Source organism: Phalacrocorax aristotelis, chromosome 4 (assembly GCF_949628215.1).
Source record: "Phalacrocorax aristotelis chromosome 4, bGulAri2.1, whole genome shotgun sequence".
Taxonomy (NCBI): domain Eukaryota; kingdom Metazoa; phylum Chordata; class Aves; order Suliformes; family Phalacrocoracidae; genus Phalacrocorax; species Phalacrocorax aristotelis.
Genome location: NC_134279.1, coordinates 9618937 through 9642157, shown reverse-complemented (window position 1 = coordinate 9642157; position 23221 = coordinate 9618937). Strand labels below are relative to the sequence as shown.

General features: G+C 41.0%; 2 protein-coding genes across 9 annotated transcripts in view; one reads left to right on the top strand and one right to left on the bottom strand.

Annotated features, from left to right (window-relative positions):
- LARP1B (La ribonucleoprotein 1B) overlaps window positions 1-21585 on the bottom strand; it is a 34197-nt gene extending 12612 nt beyond the window's left edge. Inside the window, exons 1-7 of one of the 8 annotated variants that reach the window (XM_075090221.1) lie at window positions 21446-21585; window positions 12260-12321; window positions 11105-11164; window positions 7226-7394; window positions 5607-5750; window positions 2816-2959; window positions 2402-2570 (exon numbers count right to left, since the gene is read on the bottom strand). In XM_075090221.1, the coding sequence (XP_074946322.1) occupies window positions 2402-2570; window position 2816 (170 nt within the window). In that variant the 5' untranslated portion in view covers window positions 2817-2959; window positions 5607-5750; window positions 7226-7394; ... (1 more) ...; window positions 12260-12321; window positions 21446-21585. Of the gene's footprint in view, window positions 1-248; window positions 1055-1372; window positions 1514-2401; window positions 2571-2815; window positions 2960-5606; window positions 5751-7225; window positions 7395-11104; window positions 11165-12259; window positions 12322-12508; window positions 12573-13331; window positions 13427-20081; window positions 20489-21445 lie in introns of those variants that run through there. The other 7 variants (XM_075090220.1, XM_075090218.1, XM_075090222.1 and 4 more) reach the window with 7 other exon arrangements.
- On the top strand, window positions 20496-21911 carry LOC142056062 (uncharacterized). The gene is made up of 2 exons (XM_075090238.1): window positions 20496-21033; window positions 21297-21911. Exons 1-2 carry the CDS (start codon window positions 20742-20744, stop codon window positions 21740-21742), a joined length of 738 nt encoding a protein of 245 aa, XP_074946339.1. The 5' UTR covers window positions 20496-20741; the 3' UTR covers window positions 21743-21911.
- The last annotated feature ends 1310 nt before the right edge of the window (window positions 21912-23221 follow it).

The following is a 23221-nucleotide window of genomic DNA, read 5'->3' as shown; positions in this document are numbered from 1 at the left end:
CAAACAGAGAAGAGAATAAGGCTTTCAGAGAATTAAGCTCTTACTTAGAGCTAGTAAACCGATCAGTGAAGCAACTGTGCACAAAGAGAAGGATTCTTTCAAGAATATCCTATTTACTCTCCTGAACTGCTACATTTCTCTTCCCCTCCCAATCTAGAAGATAAGCAAGCGCAAAAGCCATATATCAACATTTTACTAATGTTACCTTTACAGTCATACAGTAAAGGTAAAATCTTGTAACCATTCACCTAGTTAAATATTCCACAAGCAGAAATGGACAATGACTGAACTTGACTCAAACTGCCTCACTTGATGTCCATCAGTCTAGAAAAAGGAATGTAAAAGACCATTAATGATAAATGAAGACAACGCACAAGTTTGCTCCAAGTAGAGGGACAAACCTAAACACGCACACCCCCTCCAGCTTTTCTTTTCTTTATCATTTTCCTCAGAATCCCTTTGCTTATTCTTGAATTGATGCAGACTTGGATGCATGTCTGAACTTTTATTTCTTTTTTTTTTTTTTTTTTTAAAGAAAGAGGACTTTAAATAGAGTTCTACTGCATGTTGCAGACTAAGCACTGAAACTTTTCAGGCTGACTACTGCAGCCTGTAATTAAAAATGTTAAAAGATATTTTTGTATGTAATACAAATATTATTCTCTCTCGTACATCAAACTGGTTCTTGGAACAAGCATAAACTGCTTGGTAGCAGTAGTTTTTTTTTTTTTTACTGTAATTACACATCAACTCACTTGGACACAGTCTCTAAGATTTTTCCCTACTAAGCATGTAAACTGTTTAAAAATTCGTCAGTTCACTAGGACTCAAACCAATCTCACTTCTGTAGTATATCCTGATTTATCTTGGACTCCATAAGGAACTCCGAGACCTAGCAGTTCTGTGTAGCTTTGTTCTGTATATACTTCCTTCTTAGGCATAGCCACTTTAATATTTTATAGCTAAATTATGAAAGGCAGACAAAACCATCCCCAGTTAGAAGCTAATAATAGGTAATTGATGAATATAGTCTGTTTCTCATCATTTTTAATGTGCTAAAAGAAGCGAACAGATAAAAACACCCTTTTTTTCTTTATTTAAGGAGCTTAAAAATAGTGAAGTTATGTTCTAAATCTGCTCAAGAATCTCCCTCTCTCTCATGGAAAGCAAACTCCGTAATCGAACTGCCTTAGGAGTTCATATCAGACAAGCAACCAATGGCTCTGGTTAGCCAGCCATGCCAAGTCTTCTATTAACACCTGCCAACCTCTTGTTGCTAAAATAAAATACAAATATAACCAGAAGTCAGATGTGACCAATGCTGTAACTGACATTTTTTTTCTCAGCAGAGGGGGACATCATCATGTCCTACCTTAGAAGGTCTGGATTCTACACTGCATGCCCAGAAATCTGGCCAACAGTGGAGTGTCTGTGCTCCTCCCTCACTTGTCTGAGGACAGTGCAGGCCGATTATCCTGACATGGGGGTACATGTCCACTGTCAGGTCTCATAGGGGCCTGGCAGCAAGAGTAACAAAAAAGACTGCAATAGAAGTTTTGAAGTTGATAGCCACATGCCAGATACTTTCTGCCCTTAAAGAGGCTTTTTTCTTCCTTTTTGCGTCAACTGTAACAAAAGAAGCAAGAATAAAATAAGCAAGTTGCTGTATGGAATACAAGGGCAATCAAAAACCACCACAAAGGCATCACAGAGAAATGCCGTTGCAAGTACAGAAGATGAAATATCTGCCAGTGGTGGAAACTGTCTCTTTAAATGAACTAGTGGTTTCCAGGCCCTTTTTGACTTGTCTCCTGGTGATAATCAGTCTTCCAGATGGTTTCTCATTGCCTAATGGTGTACATGAGAAAGTAAACATTTCAGATTATTGAAAAAAACCAAGCATCATTGCAAAGCTACTCTCTTTCAGTTAAATGTTTCAGGTGAAACACCCTGAAAACACAAAACTAACAAGACTTCTCAAAGTGAAATTGAGAGCAAATAAGGGAAATGTCTAGCTACATCACCCAAGAAGAGCTTTATAGGCAAACGGACCAACAGTACTCAAAAGCACAAGCTCAGAGACATCCATATCTCAATTACATGACAACATAAAAAGAGGGCTATGTACCGTAAAAAAAAAAGCAGGTATACAAGCTAGAGCCAGACTACAGCACAAGATGCAGAACAGCTTCCTTAAAATTCCTCCCCATCACTCCAGTTTTTCCACCCTGCTAGTGAATAAATTCAAACTGACACTGGTAATGGTCAAATCAAAAAGTTAAATTGAAATGCCTTCATCTCCATCTTTATATGGATAATAAGAATTAAACACTGTTTGAAATGAGTTATTTTATCTTAACTAGATCTCTGAAAATACTTGTACATTAAACAATCTACTTACATTTGATGCTTTATGTATTCTTTGAGAAGTGCTTCATCCACAGAATACATCTGCACTCCTGTTCCATCACCATAGTAATACATCACACTAGCATTAAACTCAGGTTGAAATACTTGGTCAGTTCCTTCACCATACAGTTCTTGATAACCAACTGAATATTCAAAGTTCACTTCAAAATAAAGGAGAACATAAAGGAAGATGATGAAAAATATTAAGTCCAGCACACAAATACTTTAGGGCATGATGCACACTATTTTACTGTTGGTTTACAGCATCTGATTTTAAAAAGACAAGTTATTTAATTATATGAAGTTACAGGACATCTTTTTTGAGACAACTCTTACTTCGCATGCAAACAATAACTTTACCAGCGCAGTTTTAAAATTTTTGCTAAGCATCTACTTCTGTGCATACTTCTAGGGTTTCCTCTGCCTCGTCCTCTTCCTCTGCCTCTTCCTCTGCCTCTGCCTCTGGAGAATCCTCGAACACTGCCACCCTCACTTCTCACGCTGCACACTTCATCATGATCATCTCTCTTTTCTCTATCACGACGCCAATCTAAGAGAAAAAAGCATAATGGTTGCAATCATAATTACATATCACAGCACTAGAAAGTCCCTGTGACACAGTTCTCAGCTTGCGCCCAGGCAATCCACTGACTCAGTCATGCTGGCTGAAGCAGAAGGTCAGATCTGAAGCTGTAAGGGTGAAATGGTAAGGTTTGCCCAGCCATGCCTGAGGGTGAGTCGGGCAGAAGCTGTTAGCTATAAAGAAGAGTAAGTGGGCTTGACAGGCAGCCAGTCTCAAATGCTTCTGAAGCAACTGGACACCGGTGCCAGCTCAGGGATCACAATACCTATGATCGGCTTGGGACAGGAAGGAATGATCATGCAATTCTCCTTCCAGGCACGATAATAGTGTCTCCTCCTGTGGACAACCCCCAGTACCTAGAGAGAGCCAGGAAATGCTGCTAGCTCTCGATGATCCTGCTCAGGGTGGGATTTCCACAGCTGTGGCTCTCTGGTGCCTCCCTTTTGTTCCCAGAAGCAGACGTCTACTGCTCCCCTGGCTCTGCCCATTTAACAGCAATCATTTATTCTCCGCTGGTTGTGCCCCAAACTGAGTTTTTAAATTAAGGGCCCCTTTTTGACAACACATGCATATCCAAGATGACTCTAAGAATCTATGTAAAGTTCTTATATAAAAATCTGGTCTGCACATAGCAAAAGAGGGCAAGAGAGAAGCAGCAGCAGAAGAAAGGAAAGCAAACAGGTCCAAACCAGACCTCAGGGACCTCAGCTCCACTCACCACAAAACTTAAGGACAGGTGTAATTCTCACTTTACTCATGAGAGAAAACAAAGCCCCCTCTCACATCATTTCTTCCTCTTTTCCTAGCACTCTCAGAGACTTCCATCTTCAGTCAGCCACCCTTGCTTAAAGTTTCTTTAAGTTGTAATTGGATAGTTTTCCAGATGCTGGGGGACCTCTTTGCCAGAGGAATTCCTGGGGATACAGCCCCTACTTGATCAAATTGAGAGCTGCTAATTTTAACAAAGGACTGACTAAAGATACGATTCTTCGTTTTTATTAGAAATCTTGCTTTACCAGCAACTATTTTTATGAACCCTCAACATAAGTTGTATGCTCATACATTCAAGTCCCTGCACTTTCTGTCAATAAGACTAAATTTATTAATATCATCGTCTGTATGTGTCTTTCTCATCGGGAATTTGTACCTTAGGCTTCACACTTGCTATCCTCAACCTTAGAAATCCCAAATGGATAAGGCATTATTTGAACTATTTTCCCAAATCAGTTTCAGTTTTGCACTCAGAGTACATGCGGCTCAGACCCATGCAAAAGTCCTACATATAACACCTCCATGAGCTAGTGTTGTATTTAAGCCCGAAACAAGTTTTCTATTTAAACAGCCAATGTTCCTGAAGAGCAAGAGATAGTTTATGTTCTCTCACACTGAAACTAGTCCTGAATCACTAGAGCCTTGAGGTAGAGTTCATGCTACAAGTTTCTGGTCATTTGACCATCCTGAGGAATAATTGCTGAAGAAAGTGATACACTAGTAAAAATCCTCTCCCTGCCCCTGTCCATCCCTCAGCCATCCAGATCAAACCCTTACATCCATGTTCGTAAAATGACTTCAGCAAACAAATCCCATCTCAGTAGTATCCAGCACTTATAATAATCATAGAATCATTCAGGTTGGAAAAGACCTTTAAGATCACGTCTAACCGTATAAGCAAACATTTAAATTGTTAATGTATATTGCAATTTTAAAACGCAATACATAAACCAAAGAGATACACTCAGCCTAAGATTTCTGCCATCTGACAAGCTGTATTCAGAACACCTGAGGACCAGAAGCAGTTCCAGTTGTGGTGCATTTCTCCCTCTGTTGTGCTAGTACAACTTTCTGCAAGGCCATGTCGAGAAATAGGTCGGGGAACCGAGGGAATTGGTCCAACTTAAAGGGAAAAACATCATCAGTAGAATTGCCAAAGCAGAGTTCAAAATGTAGGTCCACAAGCAATTGCTCTGGTAGCAACAAGCTGCAGGAATAGCAGTAGAGCAGGACAGAGCAGCCACCTTATGCAACTGTTATCAAACTTTCTGCATTGTAAAGCTGCGGCCCAAGACACTGTAGGGAGCCACGAAGAGAAAAACATATGCCGCTCTGATGCAGAGCACCAGCACACACTGTAAAGACAGACTGTTTCCAAACTCAGTTATTCAGCAGAGTCAGTGATTGAGACATTACAACTCTGATCAATGTGTGAAGAGGTTCAAAAAACAATCTGACAGTAAGCTTTTAAACAAAACTTTCCAATTTAAACTTTGTTAAATGACAGCACAATTTATTTATTTTCTACTGGGTTTTGGCAAATATTAACACTAGGTTTTAATTAATACAGGCAAAGTCAAAATTCAACATAAACTGCCAATATAATGCCTACTCACAGAATCAAAGAATCATTAAGGTTGGAAAAGACCTCTAAGATCATCAAGTCCAACTGCTTACCCAACACTACCACGCTTCCTAAACCATGCCCTGATTTACACTTGGTATTATACGTTATGGTATATACCATAATAGTGTATATATATTATGTGGTAAAATATATATCACATGGTATTATATTTGGTTTGCCACAAATAGAAAGACCCAGAGATTGAAAACTACTTACTTCTTGTCTCATTCCGCCTGTTGTTATGAGGTATTAACTTGTTTGTTTCCAGCAGAAATCTTGAGCTATTTCGAGAGCCTGGTCTTTCTTGACTGTCTGACCTTATATCATCCAAGTGAAGTGGCACCCATTTCTGCTTGTTACCTTGAAAAGTTTAATATATTACTCTTAATTACAGCACTACTTGAGGTTTCAGCTCCTGAAAAGATTCTATAGAACTCTTCTTGTAGAACTAGTAACAGTTAATTTCAAAGTTTAAAAATGGGGAGAAGCTTAACATTGAAATTTTAAGATATTATGAATGACTAAACAATAATAAATGCAGTAAACAGGAATTTCTCAAACTGACAGGTAACCTTACCGCAGGTTTAAATACATGAAATGGAGGTGATTTTTTTTGTTTAATTAATTTTTAGGTGTAAGCTCCACTACCAAGAATTTATAGCTACAGAAATGTTAAATATATACAGTAAATTAATTACTATATAATTTCACAACTTGCATATGAAACTTAAAGGTAAGAAATAACATATCAAGTTAACTACTAAGAGATTTCAATCAGAAACCATAAACATTTTCCTGAAAATTTAGCTATGATACTGTATTTTCACCTTGAGGTAATTCAGATTAAGTTCATTCACATGCATCAAAAATTATCAGCAAAGCTGTATTTTTTTGTAGGCTGGCCTAAAATATCCACTAACCATTTATTTAATGATAATATTTACTGTCTTATACTTGATTGGTGTTGCGGGCTTCCTACCTTTGTAGCCAAGAAATATAATTGCTTATATTTTTTTATATATGTATGTATTTTATATATATAATGGCTTATATTTATTTTATACATAAAATGTGTTATCCACTCTGTGGGGAAAAATCCTCAAAACATAGGTTGTATCCTGTGGAATGCTTTGCCTTAGGTTTCCAATTAGACTGAAAAAATTAAAAGCAGTAACGTATTTGTTTTTAAATATATATAGGAAGATTAACAAATCTGAACAACAGAAGGTCTTTATGATCTGAAGAAATACCAGCAGGGAAGCAAAAAATAAAAAGCAGCTCATGGCAGCAATATCTTAAAACTCTCTCAGCTGTTCCTCCAGCCTACTGACCAGATGAGGTTTGCTCCCTATTTTTAATGTAATAGACTGGATCAAAAGGAAATTAATAACCTGGTTTAGTTTTCAAGCGATCATTTAAAGGTGTAAGCTAACAGCAAAACATGAAAATTAAAGCGTTAGTATACAGAGTAACACACATACATAGATATATATGTGAAGTTAAATTAACTTAATGCTATCTATTTAGGGAAATAAAGATATGAGAGACAGTAATGGTTTGTACAGCCACACTAAAATTTTCCAAAATTTGTCAAGAGCTCCACGGACCATCAGTAGGAGATGAGCTGCTTTTTCTCCACAATTCCTATTTGACTAAAGAGAACACTCCAAAACCTGAGAAAGGAAGCCTGTTTTAAGCTTCCTAGCAGAAAGCAATATATCCTGTTACCACCGAGAAAATGCAAAACATAAAAAGTTTCATCAAGTCATTCAGCTGGAATTAATATAACTGTATCACTGGTGACTTATTGCATTATACATAGTGCCCAGACTGACCTTTTTTCCTTTGGTTATTAGTTTGAGCTTCATCTTCACTAATATTATCTCCTGGACCATCTGGCTTTGCCTCCAGGTTGTCCTTGATTCCATTATTGCTTTTTTGATCAGATTTCTCCTCCTTTTCTCTTCTATTTGTTGGCTTCTTACTGTGACTTACAGTCTTACACTGCAAGATATAATGGTAATTATTTCTGACAGTGCAGCTGCTGATAGCAAAAGGTATCAGTTTCCTTTACCTATTAAAATTCCTTTATTATTACCTGTTCTCAACCTCTTCAGTAGGGTGAGTTTTAAGAACTGTGTTGCTTTGTAAAGTCTCATTTTAAACAGTTCTATTTTCTGCTAACTTGGCAACACTATAAAGAATTTTAGACTAAGAAAGTTTTTGTTCATTTGTTTTTAACTGAACATGTAGAATTGCAGAGTGCACAACAATCGTGTTTCAATACCTCAGAACTGAAATTTATTTTATAGGAAAGAAAGATATACTACTCACCAGTACCTACTGTTCAAACTGATTATCTTTTAAAATCTGTGCTTACAGAATACTGAATGGTAAATCAGAAATTCCCATGATGCTGTACAATCTCAACAGCACGCCAAATGTTCGTGCAAACTATAAGGAGCCATAGGTCTTAACTCTGACAATTCTGTTCCACTAAACCAGAACACTAACTAAAGATCAGAGGATGTGGAGGTGTGCGATTACAGATTTATTTTTTCCCCACATTAGAATGTGGCATTTACTGGCAACTGTGTGCCTTTGAGTAGTGCCAGCATCCTGCAGATCATTGCTTCTTGGAAATCCCACAGAATAACACATTTCAAAGCAGGCAAAATGAACAGCATTTTAGCAAACAGTGGAAAGTTTCATTTTTCCCCAGTATCAATACGGGCTGGGGGATGAAGGGACTGAGAGCAGTCCTGCGGAGATGGACTTCAGGGTACTGGTGGATGAAAAGCTGGACATGAGCTGACAATGTGCACTTGCAGCCCACAAGGCCAACCTTATCCTGGGCCACAACAAAAGCAGCGTGGGCAGCAGGTCGAGGGAGGGGATTCTGCCCCTCTACTCAGCTCTGGTGAGACCCCACCTGAGTACTGCATCCAGCTCTGGAGCCCTCAGCACAGGAAAGGCATGGACCTGTTGGAGCGGGTCCAGGGGAGGCCACAAAAATGATCCGAGGGCTGGAGCACCTTTCCTATGAAGAGGCTGAGAGAGTTAGGGTTGTTTAGCCTGGAAAAGAGAAGGCTGCGGGGAGACTTTATTGTGGCTGTCCAGTACTTAAAGGGGACTTAAGAAAGGTGGGGACAGACTTTTTAGTAGGGCCTGTAGCAATAGGAGAAGGGGTTGTGGTTTTAAACTAAAGGAAGGTAGATTCGGGCTAGATATAAGGAAGACATTTTTTACTATGAGGGTGGTGAAACACTGGCACAGGTTGCCCAGAGAAGTTGTGGAGGCCCCATCCCTGGAACCATTCAATGTCAGGCTGGACGGGGCTCTGGGCAACCTGATCTAGTTGAAGATGTCCCTGCTCACTGCAGGGGGGTTGGACTAGATGGTCTTTGAAGGTCCCTTCCAACCCAAACTATTCTATGATCAGATATTATATCTACCTGCAAAACTGAGCTTCGCAGACAGTTCTGCCAGACAGAAAGAAAACTCCTGCGTCATGGAGATAGCTTTGAACCTGCTGGAGTACATACAGTAGATACTGCAGTACTATGCCATAATTAATTTGAATGCAAAGCCTTCCCTTAGACAAATCACTTGAGATTAAATACAAACTAAATGTTATTTGGTTTAAACAGACACTACATGAATTTGTGTACTAAAATTCTCATGCACTTAAGATAGCAAAAGGTTAATTAACATCTACGCAATACAATCTAGACCACCCAGTAGACCAAAAAAATCTTTTGAAAAAATACTCTTAAAGCAGACTATTTCAGACAGAAAACATCAAATGTGTATATTCTCGTGAAACACTACATATGTATCTCTCCGTCACTCTGATTAGTACTGCAGAGACATCATTAATCACATCAAAATTTGACTTAACATAGTAGATGCTAAAGACCTGCAGTAGTAAAGAGAATGCAAGATACGGGTGCATGTTTTCTTAAGTCACTAAAATCAGTATTTCCGAAAAGAAGAAAAAAAAAAAGATGCTAACATAAGCATGTTCTAGACTTAGTCACAAATCAACATTAGCATTTACAAATATTACTAAAGAATATAAAATTTAATACTTTCAATGCCATTCGATCTCTCAGATCTAAGCGCAGCACACCCTCTCCTTTTCTGAGCATCAGAACGGGATAGAAAACATCGTTATTTTTTGGACACAGTTACAGACAAGAGTTTCTCTGCATTGTATCTCCTGTGTTAAAACAGTAGCCTCTGAAAAGTTACAAACAAAAGTATTGCATAGTGGAACTAGCTGCACGATCTTCAAGAATAGCATTTTTGAGTTATCAGACTGCAGCAAACGAAGAGGCTGCGTGTCTGAGGTATAAAAAGCACAGGTGAAATTTTTTCTAATCTTAGAAGTAACTAAGGAAGGAGTTTGACAGACAGCTGAGAGTTATACACTTCTAATGCCACCAGATAAATTAGCAGCTTTAGGATGCAAGTCATGCCTCCTTCATGATACTGTTAAATATATCACCACTGCCTCCTTCTGAAGTGGTAGTCTCTTCCGTTCGCAACATCTCAGCAACTGACAGGAATATTGATGATGGAGAAGCTTATAAATACTTCAAAAAAATCAAAAAGTCAGATCAAGGATCTTGTATAAATCCTAAACCACGATAGGATGTAGACACACACTAAAGTATTATAACTGGTATGCGAGCTAACTGAATGAGCATTAATTTATTGGCATATAACCTGTTCAGGTTTTAAAGATTTTCTAGCAGCCTCAAAGACTTTCTTTGAGATCCTGTAGAACAAGCTACTGGAGGAAGAAAATTCTACCTAACAGTAAACACAACGTTCTGTCAAATCTACAGACATCTATAATTTTGACCTACAATGCTAAAAGCCTGGTTAGACACCTGAAAACATTTAGTTGCTGACATAAACAACGAAGTTATGATAATCAGTTGAGGGAGAAGGAAGGGTGTTAAAAACCGAGCCCGCAGGACAAATGATTCACGCCAAACTACTTTAATGCTCTTTTTCAGTTTTCATATGGACACTTTCATTATACAATGCACATTGTTGAACCCAAATCTTCTGGTTTCCCTCCCCAACAAAACAGTAAGAGGATCACAGAGGTGCTGCAGAACTGAAGCAAAGAATGAAATGGCACCTCATAGCTTGCAATAGCCTGTGATCTGTTCTTGTTTTAAAGAGCATGATCAAGGTGTGATATATTACACACTTATCACTTGAGATAAAGTGAAAGGAAGATCATTTGATGGAATAGATGTTAACTGAAGATCCAGCCAGGGGAAAATATATCAGAGGAATAGGGCAAGGATAACTAAGCTGCCCTAAGAAAACCTGCACAAAGCATTCTGAACCACAAGGGAGGGCAGCATGTTCACAACTCCAAAGGCCTTCTCACCTGTGAGATGTAGAAAAGGGGAATCTGGGTTTTAAAGGGGTGGAGTAAGTATGGCACATTTTTACCTACACGTCCATGGCATACCACTAACAATAAATGGATTGTATCTCTGTGGGCCTGTGAAGGCTTCAGAAATTCCAGAACCAGTAAAGCTCAGCCAGCATCCTGAATTCTTGACAGAATTTCTGCTGAAAGCCTACAACACCCAAAGCCCATTCTGGGTGGGCAGAAATGGTATTAAGCAGAGAAGTCTATATGTTTTTTTAAAAAAATAATACTGAAGATAACAAAGGATACTTACTTCATTGTTTGCTATTTCACTTGGTGTTGGCCAGTTTGTGATATCACCAAAATCTCCAGCCTGCAAAGACAACAAAGGGTTTGTACTGCTTCCTAGATTTAGTCCTTTTATTAAAAAACACAACATGGAAGGTGTCAGTCATGACTCAGATGGCCAGACCACCCCTTTGAGCAGAATTGTTACAAGCAGCAATTTTTAAAAATTGAGAAATACAACAGAAAACAAAACACACAACTTTTGAAAACAGAATACGATCAATTGTAGAAATAACTATTTATTCAGTACATCCAAATCAAGGTCCAATATATCTTAGCTCGTAATTAGTGTAACTGTCTAAAGAATGCCTTCATGAAGAATATTTTAAGGGAGCACAGGCAAAAGAGATAGCAAGCAAGCAAAATCTTCTGCATTCCCTTATAAAACAAACTAAGAGGGCTTATGACTTTTGAGCACACAGAAAACAACTATCAGATTAAATGTTGTCTTACACATAGTGTCCTACGTGATTTAAAGGTATCTACTGCTTAAAAGTCTTTTAGCTTTCAGAAGACCTTTGAGCAGAGGTATTATTCAACCTAAGAAGGGGTGGCCGTACAAAATTTTAGAAACTTAATTTTTCAATAAAAGGATTCAGTGTCTCCTGTTGGCATAATTATAATTTTGTAACAGCACATAAAGCGCACACATCACATAATACGCAAAAAGGATTTCCAAAACCAACCTAGCATCACTTGTGCTCAAGTGTTGTTGTTTCTTTGCAGCCCCTTTGTATTTTTAATAATCCCATTGCTTTTTTAACCAAAAATGCCTTTTCTTATCCCTCATACATACACTGCTTTGGCATCCCTTCTAATTTTAAATTTCCCTTCCTTTCCTACTTTTCTCTGTCTTCAAAATCAACCATTACCAAGGCAGAACATAACAGTTCTGGCTATAACGTAAAAATACCTTGCTATCTTCTTATTTTAGTAATATCAGCTGTTTACCATACTGAATATTTACACCCAGAAATAATTCTTTGAAATTATTTAATTTTCCTACCATATTATCAGCTGATCTAAATGCCAGTTTAGATTAACATGTTAGATGAACTGGGACTTCTAATACAATCAGTCCAGTAACTCATAGCTAAATGTCCCCCTGGCAAACACAAACCTTGCTGCATTTCCTCGTCCTGGGTTTCGCTGCTTTTATAACTTTAGTGGAATTTTGTAGTTCTGGAAAGGAAGAAAAATATTTTCAGGTGAAGAATGAGACTGCATTTTAAAAGAGTAAGGAAGGTATGCTTTAACAACTCTGTTTAACTATCTATCATACTACACCAAAACTTTTTGAGGCCTCAGTATCGAAGTCAGTGAACATTTCAGTAAAGTAACTAACAGTACATGACATTGAAAAACTTACATTCATAACGAGTGTAAATAATCTTGAAAACCAGGTGTACGGGATACCGTATGACACAGTATTTAAGCATTTGCTCAGCTGTAAGGTCAAGACTATCTCAAAATGCTGGTACTTTAACCTAAGAAGTAGCAAAGAAAATAAGCCCCTGAAACACATTTAAAAAGTTAGCCTATTAGAAGCTATGAATAAGACAGAATTCATTTAAGAAGTCTATCAGTATGCAAGCATAAAAAACCCACAGAAGTAATTATATATTCACGGTAATTTCCTTTTATAAGCAATTACTCAAATGCCAAATAATTTAGCCGTATTGATCATAATCAAGTCAAAGCAATAGGAAAAAAAAAAAAAACAAGGAAAGGTAAAAAGAGAAAATTACTATAAAAACTATATTAAGACTAATAACGTTTAATGCCCAAACTCCGCAATGAATATGTTTATGATAAATATCAGCATTTGCAATGAGGCTGACACTCATATTTTCAGAACCATCCCGAGTCAAGACCTAAACTTTCTAATAATGATCCCATCTGATCTCCTGAGCAAAAGACTTATTTCTACCAGTAATATCTGCCAGGAATTAATATAATGCTTGGAACTAACTCTCTCTCCCCTATATAGCAACATTGTTGGGCCTAATAATCTAGGATCAACAACCTGCATTGAAAAATAGAAGTCTATTTAAAGTTACTACGTCTTTTAATACATATGCAACTACCCTTCTGCATATGCATCCAATTTTCTTATTCTGTGCAATTTTTCCCTACCCATCTCAACTGTGTTCTCCTTTTTGTATTGGGAATTCAGGGGGAAAAACACCCACCAGTATCAGGCAATTCTTCTTGGAGATTAGAATTGAGACAGAGGAAACCACCTCTTAACCTCCCCTGTTAAGCCGGGTTCTGTTCTCCCAACATGTATTTCCCCATAGAGAAGTAGTCGCAACCTTTCCTTGAAACTTCTTATTCAGTATTTTATTGCAAGACAAGCTTGAAACATTGAACATGACTGAAATCACTAGTGGATTATTATTTCATACAGGGATAACATCACCTCCTCAACCCTTATCTGTTTCACATCCAGTGACTAATCTTCCTTATCGCAGCTTCACACTGGGAACCCCACCCTCGTGCCCCAGTGCCTCTGAAAACCCTCTGTCTCCTTCCTGGAATATACTGTGAATGTTAGAAGCATAAACTAGTGTACACTCCCTGCTCCACTGCAAATTATATTAACACTGTAATATGCAACTTGCACATCACACAAAACGTGTGACTTCAGTGAATCCTGATCGACCTTTGCCACACCATTTACCAGCAGGGTTTTCTCCTCTCCTACAGATCTGCTGTTTAAAACAAAGACAGAAGACACAACCCCAAACCGCCTCTTTCTTGTTATTCAGCCTCAGTTAACTTCAGACTGAGACCTTTCAGAAACACTCAGTGACTGCGTAATCCTAATTTTTACTTGTCATTCAATAGTAAACTAATTGCCCTTTACAAAACAAGGCAAACAGCTGTAGAGGCGGAGTAGCAAACAAATTTGTAGTTTTCTCCAACAAAACTGCCAATTATCTGTAAAGGTAAACTGACTGGCCATAGCATTTGTCCTCCGGGAGTCTGTAAACACGCATCTCCCTCTAGCTGCTCAATTACCGCCCCGAAGTCCTTTTTCCATCTCACAGCACTTTTACTTAATTTGCTGCTGAAGGACTGCTCCGCCAGAACTTCTACCCTGTGTGTCACCAGGGCATAGCAAGGGATTCAAAAATAAAAGACTCAATGTTGCTGGGCTTAGTCATGGGATATTATTCCAGGTGGTAGGAGAGGCCATCTGAATAGAGTAGAATGAGACCCAACTCGTTTTAAGGAACCTCTTATCTGTATGTAGTAATCCAAGACTTGGAAGATGTATTTGCACACTAAATGAAAAGAAAATTAATATTAGGCAACACACCACCTAGCTGACGATGCCCTTTCTGAACAAAAAGGCCTGAGATCTCACACACTCCGTACTTCCCTACCCGAAAGCAACTCCACAGAGTTTCTTGTCATCTCCCGAAGGAGCCACATTCAAAACCAAATTTAACTGATCTTTCCTGACTGGCTTTCTAGGGCTTATCGTGTGGGAGTTGGATTTTAGTGTGAAGCATGAAAGGGAAGAGAAAGGGGAAAGAAAAATTAAAAAGATGGTGAGAGAGTAAAAGAACAAAACATCAGGTCACTGAAAGGTTTTACCCAGGTCACATCTGTCACGGTGTTATGAACAGGCCTAGAGCCACTGTTCAGGCAAAACTTACTCTAGAGCGTGTTTAAACAAAATCTGTAGGCTTAGCATTACCTCGGTCTCTGTTTCAACATCACCTAACAGTGCTGAACACCCAGAAAAGGCATCTTTAGTACACTGCTCCAGCAGAACCCAATAAGCCCTTGCAAATAACTTATTTCACTTATTGTTAATTCCAACTTAACTGTATTAAAAGGGTTCATTTAGTCATATGCCACAAGGTAACCTGTTCCATAGTGGCATGCCGTGTTGATAAAAGAATTCAGTTATCTTCAATTACTTTGCTTGCTGGGTTTCAGCTGAGTTTTGAGGGGGTGGGAAAAAAATTTAAGTCAAGGATGAAGAAGTTTAATTGCCAATGACCATCTTCGCAGCCATTTTTATTATGGTTCTTCCAAGTCTTTTAATACACCACATACTAACGACAAGATATTTTCTGCAGAAAGACATGGATGTGCAGACATGCCAAGACACATGAGATGACAGTTCTGAAAAATGAAAGATGAGTTTTGGAACCACCAAAACAGCAACAATCCTCTGGGACAACGGCAACAGAAAAGGAAAAGCAGACTGGACGCTGTGCAGAGATAAGAGAAGCGAAGTTTGTACATAAAGATATATCACCAAAGTACTGCTTATTACAAGACAAATTATGTTTTTTAGTAGTAGTTCTTCAGAATAGGTAAAGTTCTGCAAATAACTAGTCAGCAAATAAATTTTTTTTCCTGACAAAAGGGGAGGGATATATCACCAATTTCTTCTGAAAGCAGTATAATGATAAAAGGTGGAACACATTCTTTTTTTGACACAAACAAAGAATTTTTATTTATGCTGTAAGGATTTCTAGACAATATTCAGGTTTTATTTTTACTTGGACTGCAAACGTATTTCCTTCAACAATAGGCTGTTGAAGTCACACAGCAGAAGAGCTCTTCAAAACTCCAGTGCCTTCAAAACTAGTTTGTTGAACTCGTACAACATTTTCCTTTCAATGCTCCGTTTGAAACATCACAGCGTAATCCAATTTTAAACAAGGTAAGCTATACTTGAATCTATTGTTTTAGCAGATAAATGTGAAAGTCTTGCAAATATGACAAAACAATCCCTTGGAGTACATCATAGTTTAAGTCTAGAGCATGGATTTAGATCCAAAATACTGGGAAATAAAGAAATTAAAAACACAGAGCAATTATGCTAACATCCTTTCCTACAGTAGTTCTAGCATCTTATAGCAAAACTACCTTAGACTGGCCTCCTCCTTCACACTATTTGAACAACTGACCAAGGCAGTGAGTTATGACACCTGCATCCTTCCACCTATTTACATTCAAAACCAGTCAGTTTTTTAATGCCACAAGCAGTAGGGGAAAAAATCCCCAGTATATGGTTGATTAATCATTACGCTATTTATTTGCCTTGCATTTCATTTCTCATGGCTTTTTTCTTAGCATTTTCATTGAAAGCTGCAACCTGTGACTCAATTTCTACAAAAGCTTTCATGGTCTAAAGGGAGCACGTGCTAGAGCCAAGTAAAGCAATACTGTGCCTTGGACTGCAGGCAGCAGGATGGATTTCTCTCTGGTAACAAGTCTCCACTTTAGAAACAAACATCACCACCACCACACACCCTATCATACAAAATTACATACACTCTTATATATAACTAAAATACAAACAGCAGGTTTGTAAAGATAACACTTTTAATCCCTTCAGGGTTGAGGTAATTGTCAATATTGTGCCTTCTGATAATTCTTAATATCATTTTAAAAAGCTGCTATTCAAACACTCAGTGAATTCATAACAACTGACGATAATATATGCCTTAGATACACCAAAAAAATTGATAATTGGATCATTTACCCATTTACTGATCAAAAGCTTGCTATTCCTAGTAACACAGTATACCTTTACTAAACTGCACTTTTACAACATGCTTGCTGACAGACTAAAGCAAATTAATTTATGCAATAGCACTACAGCGAACTGGTTCTGCTACCAAAATATCAATCAGATAAAAGGTGTTTTTTGATGCCCAGGAATAAATGCAATGAAGAAAGACAAACTCAGCACAATATAAAGGACTAAAACGTGCAGTTATTTTAATTAACTACATTATTCAAGCACACTAGGAAGCAAAGCTACTTCAGCCACTTAAGCAGCACGGGTATCTTGCTTCATTGAATACTTTTATAAATTTCATTAACAATTGTTAAATAATTATGTAATGAATCATTAAAGACCCACATCAGCTATACAAACCACATGAAGACTAGGGAACTTGTCATTCAGATTCCCTTTTCCAAGCTTACAAAAAGGGCAGCACTTTTGGTTTCATCAAATGAAGAGGTGGAAGAACTTTTGTAATAAAAATCATTTCAACAGCTCCATCCTGGGCAAATTGTTTATATGGAGGAAGGGTAAGTAGCCTCCTCTGCGAAAGCCCAGCCCCGAGGAGGGTGGCTGAGGAAAAACAAGGCTTGGAGGAAAGACACGGAATACAGGACTAACACTGCGTTGTTCCACCACTTCCATATGGACGCATCTTATTGGCTCAATTGAAAAAAAGCTTATCTTGTTACCTTGTAAAAAATTATCTACAAGATTATGTAGGACTTCTTCCTTGCAACCGTTCCTCTCCTCTTACTCATAGAGCTTCAGCTTGAAGGACTGAAGACTTACTGCAATATGTCGGCTGGGCGCTACAAAGGAAGGCGAGGAGAGGAAGACACACCGCACAAGGACCTTTCATCATTTGACAGCCTTAGCTACAGCTACCTCTCTGTGCTCACGGTCACCGGGATTAGACAGAAGCCTATTAATTTCACTAGCCATTTCATACTGCTACAAGTCTTTCTCCATGAGTTAAATGCAGATTAGGATGTAAAAGGAGCTGTATAATTCTGAAATTACCCTGTTTAAAAGAAAAGTTTAATAAAAGGCTTAGTCAGAAACAACTGTGGTAACAAACATACCATTAAAAATTCAAATATGTTTACATTAGGTGTTTGGTTTACTATATCATGATTAAAACCTACTAACGTATCCAAGACAAAAAAAAATAATGGGTCATGGTAACAACGCTTTGACCGAATTCTTTCGCCAAGAATGTTAAGCCTCCTATATTTTCTCCTTCTCATGTCGGGTGACGTTAACAATTTCTTTGAATAACAAGAGTCAGGCTTGCCTCTACTACGAACTAATACCACACTAAATTGAAAGTCAAAAGATGACAGACTGGGGTCAATTTTCTCAAGTGTGTAACTATCACTGAACATACCGTACATGCACGTCTCAGAAAACTTTCAACAAATTAAGCCAGGATCAACAAGTCAAACAGGATTCTGTCACTACTTTGATGTGAGATCCTACTGCGTTTTATGATCCTCTTTACGGATAGTTTTACATTCCATCCCAGTAGCATTTCTGCTCATCTACTTATTATTTCATATGACTAATTTCCATACTACTACATTCGAAAGGGCCTAGCGTGACTGACTTTGCACTGCCAACATGCAATTAGTTACTTCAAAACCCATCCCTTGTTGCAGATGAAGGCACATGGCAATACCTTCCGTCTAACACCCAGGGAAGATCAGCTGCTTTGTCTTCTACAAGGGCAAGAGTGGTGGCCAAACCAAAACACGCACCCTGGTACATGTTCTTCACAGATGCCATTACCAGCAACCATCACTCCCATATTTGCTAAATCAGACACCTGCCACTGAAAAATGCTCCGGTGCAACTACTCAGTTTAATATTAATTTGATGCAGGGTAAGCACAACTTCTACACAGAAGAAAAATAATTTAAAGTTCTCTGAAACCATCAGATTAAACTTATAACATGCACAGTGTATGAACTCACCGCCTCCTTTCTCTCCTCCCTTCAACAACTATTTACTTTTCCACTTCAGGTAAAACACACAAACTTTACAGAAGGTGAAACACGAGGTGCTAATGCAACAAAAGAAGTTTTCCCAATGCTTCTGATGTACCATTATTATTACTGCCCCAGCAAGCCAAATGAGTGACAAGTTCTCTTTCATGTACAGACAAGACAACAAGCTGCTGCCCAGCACGCCAAATTGTAGGAACTACGCGCAAATAGGTATTTATGAGTGCGTCGGTACACACAAACAAAACAGTCGAGATGATAGAGATGACTATATATGTTGCCAAAAGGTTTGATCTTCAGCTAAGTAGAGATTTTGTGGTCTGGAGAACTCTTTCCTCTGCTTGCATGACCTGTATACTTGAAACTATAAATTATATATTTCCCTTTGTGAAGAAAGTCATACTTAATTCAAGCATAAAAGCAACTGTCAGATCACAAAAAGGTTCGTCAGGTGCCTTCAGGAGCAAGTGCCGAGATTGACATTCTCAGGAAACGCAGGTTGAAATACATATTTTGAGGTCAGCGGCTTACTTCCAGCCAAGAACAACACTCCAAGAAGCTGCTAACTTCTAGGAACGCTTTGCTAGCCTAAGCGTGAAGCCTGGCAATTTCAAGTCAGGTCTTAAACGACCCACTCTGTAAAGCCATCTATCTGCCTGCTTAGTCGATATGGAGCCTATAAAGTAGCTTTATCTTACATGTAGTGATTAAAGGTCAGAATAGTATAGCACGGCTACTCTCGCTCCTGTCTCTTCCCACATAAACAGCTTCAATTCTGAGAGCAAGTGAACTTACTCCTTTTTTTATAACACTTAAAGCCTCCACGATCTAAATCTTCTGGAAAGCAAAACCAGGTAACGGATTGTACGGAGGGCCTTACTATACAATTATGAAAAAAAAAAAAACCAAAAAAAAAACACCCAAAACACAAACACGACCTGCGGAAAAGCGAACGGGATTTAGCAATATTTCTAAAGAAAAGCAAAGTGAACAAGTAGTTACCAGCCCTGCCTGCCAGGACCTGAGCCCAGCGCCGTGCGGGGCTCGCCGGAGGTGTCACCCCACCCCTCCCCGGGCCGGGGTTGCCCATTTGCAATCGTGTCCCCCCCCCGTGACCCCCCCGTCCCCAGCTGGGGGAAGGCGGCAGCCGGACCCCACCTCTCCTCCCTCCCCCCTCCCTCGCCTCCCTCCTCTGCCCATGTATGTCAAAAGCCAGAGCGCCCAGCCCGGCTCCCGCGGAGCCGCACCGCCGCCCGCCCGGGGAGTGGGGACAAACGCGCCCGCTTCGGAGCTAAAAATAAAAACAAAACTAAAAAAAAAACCCCAAATGAAACACCACCACCCCACCCCGCAACCCAGAAGGCCACCTCCCGCGCCCGGCCCGGCCGCCGCACCTGGGTCCCGCGGGAGGAGCTGCCCCTCGGCAGCGGGCGGGGAAGAGCTGTCCCGCGTGGGTCTGCGCCTCGTCCACGGGTTCTCCTTGGGCGGCGGGGCTTCCACCACCGCCGCCCGCCGCCGGCCGCCCTCCTCCGCGGCCTCCTCCCCGCGGGGCGAACCGGGCTCCGGCCGACGGGCTTCCTCCGGCTGTGGGGGCCGCCCGACCGCCGGCCCCCCTCCGCTACCGCTACCGCTCTCCTCAGCGCCCCATCCCCGCCGCTCGGCGGGCGCCTCCGCCACCTGTGCCGCGGACATGCCCTGCCGCCCGCCGCGAGGGGCCGCCAGCCAGGGCGGTCGTGGGGAAGCCAAGGCAGGGGGGCCCGCCTCCTCCTCCTCCTCTTCCTCCTCCCCCCTCAGCCGCCGCCCCGCCCCGCCGCTCCCCTGTCAGCTCCCCCGGCCGGGCCGGGGAGCCGCTTGCCGCCTCCTTTCCCTCAGCCGCTCATCGGGCGCGGGGTGAGGGAAGCAGCGAGGGAGGGAGAGCGACCCACCGCCGCCTCCCGGCGCGGCGCGGCCCGGCCCGGCCCTGCCCGCCTGGAGGGGGGTGCGCGGGCGGCGGCGGCCGCACAGCTAGGCAGAGGGGCGGAGCCTTGGGGGGGAGGGGGGTACTCCTGTGCGTTATGACCTCACAACGGCCGTGCTCGAGCACGGTGGCGCGAGCAACCCCCCTTCCCCCTTCTCCACGCGCGGTCCCGCTTATCCCCGCGCACGCAACGGCTTTGTCACGCACCTCCGGTGCTCGAGCACCTTCGTTAGCAACGTGCCCCCACGCCCGGCCTCACGCTAATGAGCTGGCGTTAATTAAAAGGAAAACTAGTCCAGGCGGCGAGGTGGCCGAGCGGCAGGGTCACCTCGGGGCGCCCCCGCACCCCGCACACGACTCGGCGCGCCTCGCTGCTGCTGGAAAACACGGTAAATGAGTCACCCAGCAGCTGCCCTAAAGCGAGAGCACGGGTCCGTTTTGAAAACCTAATTAGAATCATTGATAAGTTGTTTTTTTTTTACTATCAAGTCTACTTGATATTCCCGGCTGCTAGCGGGGAAGGCTGAGACGAAAGACAGGCAAAGAGGGCAGGCGGTGCGGGGGGCGAGAGCACAAGGCACGGCAGCTGCCAGGGCCCTGCTCTCCATTACACACGCACGTCCCGTAACGCTTCCTGGACATCTCTTTATAGGTCCTTCCCCCACCGGTACCACACGACCTGGGGCTCAGAACACAAGAGAGGGAGGAAGGAGTTTCCCTGAAGCGTGGCGGACGTCCCCGGCTCGGCACTTCCAGCAGCCGAGCCTAGAGAAGGTGCTCAATGGGCACGTGAGGACGCACCTGGGTGCAGGCAGCGAGGGCATCACGCATCACGGAGCGTCGCAACAGTCGGGCTCTTTTGTTATCGCACCCCGTCTCCGCTACCCTTCTGCTTTCTGCCAGACTGCTCCCAGAAATCATCCTGCAGCAGCACCTGTGCGTTCGGACCACGCTTGCCAGATTCGGCAGGAGGCTGTAACCGCGCTTCTGCTTTACGCTGCTATAAGCAAACCACATGGATACTTTAATGCATGTTTCCGTAACTGCAGATTTAAGCTCCAAACATTGGTAATAAGGCTGGAGTTTCTCTTTCCATAAATAGAAAAAAAATACTCCTGCTGCTAACTCTAAGTACAAAAAGTAAGTACTGTGTAAGTACTAAAAGCACTAAGTTGTACACGTGACACACGTACCCCTTCTTTGTTTTAAATTTGCACCAAGAAAAAGGAATGGTAGAATGATTAAAATTAAAGGAAATCTTCAAACTTAGAAGCATTTTTCTTTGCGACCAAGAGCTCCATTTTTTTCACGTGCAGCAAGTTCACTAACCAAGGATACACCAACTGCACATCATAGCAACTAATTTATTTGAAATGGAGGAAAGCATTCTTACTGAATAATTTTGCCAGTGAAGAAGGGCAAGACCTGCATATATTTACATCCACATTCCTGAAAGCAGGATCATCAGCCTCCCTACCCATTCAAAACAGTTTTCCCAGCTTCCATTTGGTTTCCAAAATCAGGAGTTAAGCAGAGGTTAGGGTGATGTGAAGGCACAGAGGCCCTACCTAAGTCACTGGTAAGAAGGGGACTGACCTCCCGTTTCCTCTTCTTCTCGTACAAGCGTTAGAAGACGAGGAAGCAGACGCGCCGGCCAGCGGGACTTGGGGAACGCCGCAATACTGCGGTGCAGGAACCTGAACAGACCAGGAAAAAAGCAGGCGGCTGATTACAGGTTAACTACAGGGAGGGGGGCAAGAAACCAGTAAAAGTGACCAGCAACGTGGCAGCTTGAGGAGTTTTTGTACGTACTTGTTTTGCCAACTTTGCGGTAGTAGAAGGCTTTTATTGTACACTTGATTGGATGGCCTGAGGAGCATAGAAAGAGCTGTTACAGTTGCCTTAGACTCGTCCTAAACTCTTTGTCCACTTTGTATCATCCATCTTGTTACTTTCTAGCAGGGCAAGTCAGACTTCCTCGGCAAAACCACTCACAGTACTTCTTTCCTTTAAGAGCACAGTATTTAAAATACTCGTATTTGAAGAAGAGGCTGATTTACACTACATGAAACCAAGAGAATAACAATCATTACAAGCTACTTTACATTTTAAAGTGTATGGTTTATCTTCTGTAGAAGCATCCGAGCATACCAGGAAGCTCCGCAAATTACAGGACTGCGTAACACAGTAGCATTTTACTCAGGTAATAGTTTTTCATGAGGAATTAGGTGCCTGCAGACTACAGGAACCTCCTTTCAATACTGTATAACTTATCATTCCAGCCAAGCTGACAGAGAACCTGACAGTTTAAGATAAAGAAACTTCCCTGCCCAACCAACCGTAATTAAGATCAACATTTTTTAAAAAGCGACACAAGACAGAAACAATTAAGATAAATTAAAACAGGAAAAAAAAAATTAACTGCCTTAAAATTTTAGCAGCTTCCAAACAAAAATTGCATTCCGAGGATCCAAGGATTTTCACTTTCTAAACTACTATTTATCAAGTATCTATATACACGTGTGATATTTTGGTAAGAAAAAGCAACAAGACTCCATTCCTTCTATCTTTTTTGCA